Source organism: Gobio gobio (genome assembly GCF_949357685.1).
Source record: "Gobio gobio genome assembly, chromosome: 20".
Taxonomy (NCBI): domain Eukaryota; kingdom Metazoa; phylum Chordata; class Actinopteri; order Cypriniformes; family Gobionidae; genus Gobio; species Gobio gobio.
In genome coordinates, this window is record NC_137113.1 from 32,418,413 (window position 1) to 32,427,209 (window position 8,797).

The 8,797-nt window shown below is 37.0% G+C and overlaps 1 protein-coding gene across 1 annotated transcript; it reads right to left on the reverse strand.

Annotated features, from left to right (window-relative positions):
• Positions 1–203: 203 nt before the first annotated feature.
• Positions 204–3,538, reverse strand: mylpfb (myosin light chain, phosphorylatable, fast skeletal muscle b). The gene is made up of 6 exons (XM_079845690.1): positions 3,473–3,538; positions 2,995–3,090; positions 1,957–2,137; positions 1,430–1,508; positions 1,271–1,319; positions 204–830 (listed from the first exon to the last, which is right to left on the reverse strand). The coding sequence occupies exons 1-6, from the start codon at positions 3,473–3,475 to the stop codon at positions 726–728; spliced, it is 513 nt and encodes a 170-aa protein (XP_079701816.1). The 5' UTR covers positions 3,476–3,538; the 3' UTR covers positions 204–725.
• Between the last annotated feature and the right edge of the window lie 5,259 nt (positions 3,539–8,797).

Genomic DNA, 8,797 nt, shown 5'->3' on the forward strand with positions numbered 1-8,797 from the left:
AATTTCATGTAACTTGTAAAATGTTGAATGCATAAAAGTTAAAAGTAAATTAACACTTAAAAACAAGATAATATTTTATCTGTCTTTCAGAAAACTGATTTACAACAATTTTTTTAATGTAAAAGATTAATTAAATCAAAATTTCAACTGATTTCTTATTGGTTCAAGGTGCATGAAATTGGCAAGAACAGACACAAAGTTTAAGAAAGATTTATGTGCTTTTATTTGTGTTACTTTTAAGTTACAGGGGGTTTTGAGGACAAAGAGATGAATCAAGAGAAAGTAAAGAAAAATGCTAAAAAAGAGGACTTCGGAAAAGAGGAGTAACAAGGGAGAAAAAGTTTATTTTCCTCGTCTTCACTCTGTCTTCCTCTGTGTCTTCTATTAGTGTTCAATGTCTTTGCTTCCAACTTTTTCTGTCTCCAAGAAGATGCGCTCTGTTACAGAGACACACCATCTCTTTAAATATATCCTCTTCCTATACATGTATGAAGGGAAACACTGGCAGACAGAACAGAGAGATTGATATCATGACTTTAGATTATTTTATTGAAAATAATCACATTAGCTACATGTAACTCAGAGAACCCAAATGCCAAAAGACCTCCAGTTTAGACAAGTGTTTCTGTGAGAGGACAGATGGACCATGGGGAAACTAGTATGGTGTGAAAATGTAACAAGATGGTGTGGTAATGAGGAGGTAGAGAGATGGTTGATGTATTGAGTTATTCTTCCTCTTTCTCCTCTCCGTGTGTTATGACGTAGCATATGTTCTTGTAGTCTACGTTTCCAGCCACATCTGGAGGGAAGGCAGCCCAAAGGTTTGTCATCTAGAAGAAGATAACAATCATAAGATCTTAAATAATTTGTCAAGTAAAACAAAAGCTACATGTTAACATTTGTTCCGGGTGCCTGCTTACTGGCCTAACTGAAAAAGCAAACCCCTATGTCTCTATATGTGGCTCAGGTTCTGCCTTGAATGTATAGTGCTTTTCATAATACACATACACACACACACACACACACACACACACACACACACAGATTCTTGATGTTAATGTTTACCTTAATGCCTAATTGTTCACATTTAGCAAATCTGAGCTGGCGATAGTATAAATGTCTATGGGATATTTTTTTCTTGTTTAATCACACATTTCTCCTCAACAAGCTGTACAGTTTGAATTTTGAATGTGATTCCTGCCGTAGCACAAACATTAATTAGATTATTGATTTCACAAGCACTACTAATTAAAAGCCAACTATAACTAACCTCCTCAGCAGTAAATCTGTCGCACTGGGTGGTCAGCAGTTCCTCAAGGCTATAGAATAAAAAAAAATGTTATTTTCTTGAAAATGAATCTTCACCATAGTTGTAAGGGCTTCTTGAAAGTTTAACATTCTCTAGTGTGAACAAAAATGAGTCACTTACAATTCCTTCTTGATGGTGCCTGTTGCCTCAGGGTCCAGAACTTTGAAAGCACTCACAATTACATCCTCAGGGTCAGCACCTTAAAGAGGAGTTGGATGAATAAATGTTGCAAATACTTGATGTAAATACTATGCATTCTATAAATACAAAACTATATTTTGTACATTTTTGTACAAAATTGCAAATACTTGATGTAAATACTATGCATTCTTTAAATATAAAACTATATTTTGTACATTTTCATAACCATTCATTGTGTCGTTGTCTAAAGGCGCTGCTTTGCGCTTTTTGAAATTTTTATCGTCATGTAGCTCAAACAGTAGAACATGCTGCTGGCAACAGCAAGGTCATGGGTTTGATTACTAGGCAATACATGTACTGATAAAATTTTTACATTGAAAGCACTGTAAGTCACTTTGAATAAAAGTGTCTGCCAAATGCATGTAAATGTATGTGACAGGTAAAAGTTATGTGCTTGTTTGGGATTACAAGAATAAACTAAGTCAGAGAAGATTTAAACAACTCACCTTTTAGCTTCTCACCAAACATGGTGAGGAAGACAGTGAAGTTGATAGGGCCGCTGGCCTCTTTGACCATGGCTTCCAGCTCCTCATTTTTCACATTTAGCTGACCCATGGAGGCCAGCACATCTCTCAGATCGTCCTTGCTGATAATACCGTCCCTGTTCTGGTCGATGATTGTGAAGGCCTGTTTGTTTTAAAGAGGTTAATAGAGTTCTTACCAGTTCATGTTGCATTTTATCCAAGCAGAAGAAATCAGTCATGTTTGGTCTTTGTAACATACCATTGATGATTATTGGTAACTACAAAAAAAATTGTTTCTAGGCTTTAAATCACACTTTTAAAATAAATTTTAATTGAAGTTACTACTAAATGCATTATAGGTCCCCAAATATGTTTTCACACAAGAAAGGATTCATTTTGTAGTTGTGAAATACATTTCCCTTTCTGGCATCATGTTGTGATGTATTTCTACTGAACATCGTTGAAACTGGAGACGACATCTGAGATCAAGAAGTATCTTGGCAGCTGCTGCCCACTTGTCTAAGTTGTTAAAAGGTCACAGAATGTACAACAAGACTTTGGGGATATTTAAGGAGGGGGTATTGGTTACGCTTGCCAGCCCCATCTAATCTCCCTACAACATCTCCTTACTACTTAAAACAGCTATTGTTTTTGCTAATTCGTTATTGAACATAAAATTAATGCTACACTTGGTATCTACTTTCTTCCAATGTTTCCAAAATCTACTTCCTGCTGAGTTACTAGTTAACATAGAAATCTGCAATATTCAAACACATGTGCATGGGTGAATGTCTAACATGCCCTCAACATTAATCACTGATATCATTTGATTGATTGATTTGATTGATGTTAAAACTACTCCCTGATTATTATTATTTTTGTGTTGTGCTGACAAAATGTATAACTTGAATGTACAAAATGTTTATGATAAATGAATGCATGTTAATGTATTGAACTAATTTTAGGTTTACCAGAAATGCAAGAAAAATAAGTCAAATTACAGAAGAATGTTCACTGTACCTCCTTGTATTCCTGGATCTGGCTCTGCTCAAACATAGAGAAGACATTAGAGCTGCCGCCCTCTGCCTGCTGCCTCCTCTTGGCCTTCTTGGGTGCCTATAGAGAAACATACGTATGAAGTGAAAAACACACTTGAATGTTTTGCTGCTCCATTTTCACAGTTACGGCTTCTGTCATCATATACATTTTCTGCTAATTACCTAATGAAAAGTTATTGCTCATGTTGCAATTTCAAATTTACATTTCCAGTGACAACAGGGCTCTATATTTCAGAAGGAGTCAAGGAAGGATGTTTTGTTAAGTTGTTAAGTGCACTGGCACCTCAACTTCGTCCTCTTGACAAATTTCTGTCTGACCATCTATCGACTGACAGATTAATCTGTTATTAAATGATGAGTGTCCATCAATTAACATCATCTTGAAGAATTTAGTTTATATATATTTTTTGTTTCGTTTAAAGTCTTCTAAAAACACTCACCATCTCTCAATTTTTTGCCGTTGGTCAAAAGAGGAGAAGTATACACCACACTGATGTGACTGACATGTTCGTAGTTCCTTTCTAGGGTCTTATATACTGGCATGGGTGTGCTAACTTTAGCCTGAACATCAGGTTTAGGAAAGTGAGGGCTGGAGAAAGTACAAGAGAGGAGGTGTATGAACTGCTTTGGTGTCACTTTTCATTCCTGATCCAAAATAGGATTTGCACGCCTTGGAATGAGGTGAATTCAGTCCAGTAATTTTGGCAATAGTTTGGTTTACCTTGTGGGCAAATATGGCAAGGATATTGTTGCTGCCTTGACTGAAGGGCTCAGTTTCTTCTCATCTTATTAACTGTCTCTGGTGAGAATTCATTTGTAGATTCATGTAATCCTTGGTATATGGATATCTTTTCTGGAATTCAGAATTTTTAAACAAGCCATGGTATCATTTGCCTATATGACATACTATATTTAAAAAATATTTTTGACATAAGCTTTTTAACAATAAGAAATCGGTCAATAGTAGTTTTATGAATCAATGCTGGCTGTAAATTAGACCACGTCACATCAACTGAAAAAAGGGATCTTTTAGAAGAACAATGATTTGGATTCAGCTCAGATATAAATGACAGTCCTGTAACACTGAACAGTTCCAACATTATCTTTAGATATTGTGTCTCTATTATCATGTAACCAAAGACCAAACATTATAATTAGTGTTATTATTAATGTTCTTCACCTACTCAAAAGATTTAATCTAATCTCTCCAATTAGAGACATCTATTACTATACTATCATAGTTAACCATTTGGGGGATTTTAATATTTTTAAGACCTTGTTTGCTGGCACTTTTATTTGTGGGAAAGTATCTTTCTTACCATATAAAGATAATGACATAACTGCTAATACCACACTGATTCTTCAAAGCATATTAGCTACATATGATAGATTAGCTTGCATATGTTTTTGTTTTTCTCTCTTCTATTTGTTTGTAAGTCACTGAATGTATATGAATGTAAATATGATTTTGAAATTATAAAAATGTTAATTAATAAAAGGGGAGTTTGATGACTAAACATACTTTTCAAGCACTGGGGTTCTATATTGAGGAGCACATAGACCTCCGGGATAGTCCAAAACAGCATTCTGCAGCCTTCCCACTTTCACACCATATATGCAATCCATAGCAGACATTTATCATGGGCCCAACACTGAACACATGTATTGAAATACAAGGTTGTGGAAACTGATACTCTGTCTCTGCAGAGAACTTGGGCTTTTTCTTTGGCACCTCTGTTAACTGTCAGTGAAAACTGAAAATAAAATGTCTAACTTAAATCGTTATAAATCTTTAATACTTTGGAGCACAGACTTAAGTTTGGTCTCTTTTTAAAGGAGACACTGAAAGTGAAATTTAAAAATCATAGAAGTTGAAGTTTATGAAACTTGTAAAAATATACATTTTAACATTGGATATAAAATATATATTTTATAAAACATGTTCGGCTCTAAAACTTCAAGAAAATCAAAGCCAAAAATCTTATCAAGTTGTGTTCCAAATTTTAGTTTGATATCTCAAAAAATTTGCTTTCAGTAAGATTTTGTTTGGGCATATTTCTAACCTTTTCCACTAGATGACAACCAGCCATCACATTTGTCAACACAAATGGAGACTCTATCATTTCTTTTTTATATTTAAAAAATTTTCAGATTTTTTTTCTTCTCAAAAAATAGAATGGATGTTATTGTTTGAACTCTTGGCATGAAAACAAACTGAGGTTTCTACCAATCTTTCATGATTTTTCATGTGCACCACTACAGTATTTAAAAATCCAGGTCTGAACACGCCTTATGACTGGGATAAATATTCCTGTTGTATTAAAATCAGTCAAATATGAAAACTAGAGTTTGTAAGCTTTCAATATAACTTTAGGTTTAATATTATTATTATTATTATTGTTTTAAATAAACTATGTCAAACGATGACAGTTCATTGTGCCATAAGCAAATTTCTTGAACCTGTACAGATGGCTTTTATTTCTCTGTGTGTTTATCGTAGGCAGCCATTAAAAAAAAAAGAGAAAATAAATGTTTCTGGTACACCAAATCAACCAATTATATTACAATTATTTCTGAATGATCATGTAAAACCAGTTATTTTAAATTGTAATAATGTTTCACAATTTTACTGTTTTAATGTATTTTTCATCAAATAAATGCAGCCTTGGTGAGCATAAGAGATTATATTTAAGCTATAGTTTTTTTAATTTTAATTTTTTTTATTCTAACAATATTAAGTATTTTAATTACAACACTATATTGTCCAAAATATAATTTAAAAGACCCCTTTAACAGGATGTTTGTCCACTGGAATTTAAAGAGCATTAAAGCTATACATTTTATTTGAAAGTATGTTTCCTGTGAAACCAACTCTGCTGGTTTCGGTAATTCTCTTGGAGTAATATTTTTGTAATGTATTTTACAATTTGAAGATTTTGTCATATAGGAAGAGCAGGTAAAAATATTGCCTTTGCACTGATTGCACAGTAGTAATGTTATAAGTGGAAGTAGTATAAATAGTCATTTAAAATAATTCAACAATTCAGACAGAGTTTAAGTGCCACTACAAGAAAAGGTGTAGTTGAAAAAGTGACAGCTGCAGACAGAATTAACTTGCCATCCCCCAATTTTCACACACAGTTCTGAACAAATGTATAGTCTAAGATGTTTTGCACTAGCCCAAATGTCTCTCCAACAAATTATCTTCTGGCCTTACACACACATTACATTCCAGCGTTTTATGGAGACCATAGACATGATGATTATTTTTTTACTGTACAAACTGTACCCCTAAACACAACCCTCACAGAAAACTTTATGCATTTTTAAATTTTTTAATAAACATAATTAAAAATGATTTATAAGCAGTCCCCATGGTCAACAAAATCTGGTATTTCTATCCTTGTGGGGACATTTTCTCCTCAAAACGTAGGGTTTCCTAGGACAGCACATACACACACACGCACAAAACGCATGCACGCGCACACACACACACACACACACACACACACACACACACACACATGCGCGCACACACACACACACACACACACATTTTCACTCTGGCTGTTGTCCCCTGCTCTATAAGCACATGCCCTTTTCACTCCCACTCCCCTAAGCTAAATATAGGGCAGGGGTTTCCTTTTTTGTCAGCCAAGCTTCTTAGATGTGAAATATTTACTTCAAGTATCCTCTACTATCTTTAGTTACTATTTAAATAATTTAACAACACATTCGTGTTCACGCTGGTGTTTTAGGAACCCAATCAATGTAAAGGCCTGTACACACCGGGACGAATATCGCGCGCGCTTATCGCCAGCGTTTTTCGTGCCGTTTTTCGGCGCGTCTTGAATGTTCACACCCAAGCGATTTTCACTGGCGCTGCGCCGAGTGAACGTGCACATTCAGTCGATGCGCTCGCGGTACACAAGGTGGTGCTGCGGCACTTTAAGCCTCTGACACTCGCTTGTCACACAGAAGGATAAGAGAGACAGTATTTACGTGCTTGCCAAAACCATAGACATATTATGTATATGGACAAAACCATTCACACACTTTTTGCTAACTGGCAAGCAGCATTAGCAGTTCATCTTCTTCTTTGTCTACTTACTACTTCTTCGTCGTATCAATGTGTGCTCGGCAAGACCGTTTTGTGCTTGAGCGCCACCAAGTCGTGTTTTACTGTCACTTCAGCAGCTCCAGGCACGTGAACAAAAGCGCCAATCTCATTGGTCGGACAGTTTTTTACGCGCCGCGTCAAAATAAAAAAACGAACCCGAGGCGTTTTTTTTAAAAATGACGCTTTTACGCCTGCCGTTTTGCGCGTCGGTGTGAACACTCACATTGGCGCCCATTGTTTAGTCCCGAGGCGTTAAACGTCGGCGTTAAACGTCGGCGATAAACGCGTGCGAAAATCGTCCCGGTGTGAACAGGCCTTAATATAGTAATATGCATCATAATAATAATAATGGTGTTTCCCCAGCCTTATGCAGAGTTCACACTGCACGATTTTAGCCCCGATTTTCACACGCCGACAGGTTTTGCGGAATTGCCGATAAATGCCCGAAACCATAGGCAAATCAGTGCTCGTTCACACGAGTGACAATCACGCAGTGTGAATTATCAAAGAGAGAATCACAGATGAGACGTCGATTTGGCATACTAAATATCTGGATCTGGTGGCGATTCAAAATCCCATGTGCGAAATGTGTTTTGACTGAAAATGACACCGGCGATGACCTACAGCCAATTAGAGAGCAAGATAAAGGACAGCGGGATGTTCGGTGAGGAGTTATTGACCAGAATATCAGTATTTTAAAACAGCAGCAGTTTATTTATTTACCTCCAAATCTCTTTGCAGAACACAATCCTTGCTCCTCGCATCTCCCCAACCATTTCCTCCTCCATAATCTTTTTTTTTTCTTTTTTTCCTTTTCACTGCAAATCAGCGCCAAGACAATTTGGATCGCAAGCTTCTTGCGGGCTATCATTTTTAATACTAAAACAAGTCTCGCATGCGTGATCTCGCGTTATTTCCTTGTCATTTCTTGCATGTGTTTGGTTGTGAAACGTAGTTTGTGGACCAGATAGAGTGTTGTCAGTGATTCTTCCTATTATAAAAGTCATGCAATGTGAAACCCCCTGTCGGTGATCCATCGTGCAATATGCACAGCAGCAACTGAATGCTACGTCAGATAGTCGTGCAGTGTGAAAATTAAATGAAAATTAAACTTTGAAAATCGTACAGTGGGAACTCGGCAGGAGTATGCAGTTCGAGCCTGCAACACCTCCTTATGCGTCTTCATCCATGCCCGTGCGGGAACCATGGAGCCAGGTACAGTAAGTGTTACACCACTCTCACGGCCCCCACTCCAGAATGCTGTGCCTTATTGCTGCTTTTGCCACCATAAGGGAAGTGGGCATTCGCATCCTCAACTATCTCGACACTGGCTCATTCTGGCCCAATCGAGCTCAGCCACCTGGAGCTTTGGTTCAACTGGGAAAAGAGCTAACTCTCCCCTGTGCAGAGAATCTCTTTTCTCTGTATGGAGTTGGTACAAGCACTCTCAGTCAGTGTTGAACTGCTTGAATTTGTTCAGTGGCAGGATAGCGGCTCCACTGAAACTATTTCAAAGGCTCCTGTGGCATTTGCCATCCGCAGCCGTGGTCACGCCACTCAGATTGCTTCATATAAGACCGCTTCAGCACTGGCTATGCGGCCGAGTCCCGAGATGGGCATGGAACCGTGGCTTTCATCCTGTGGT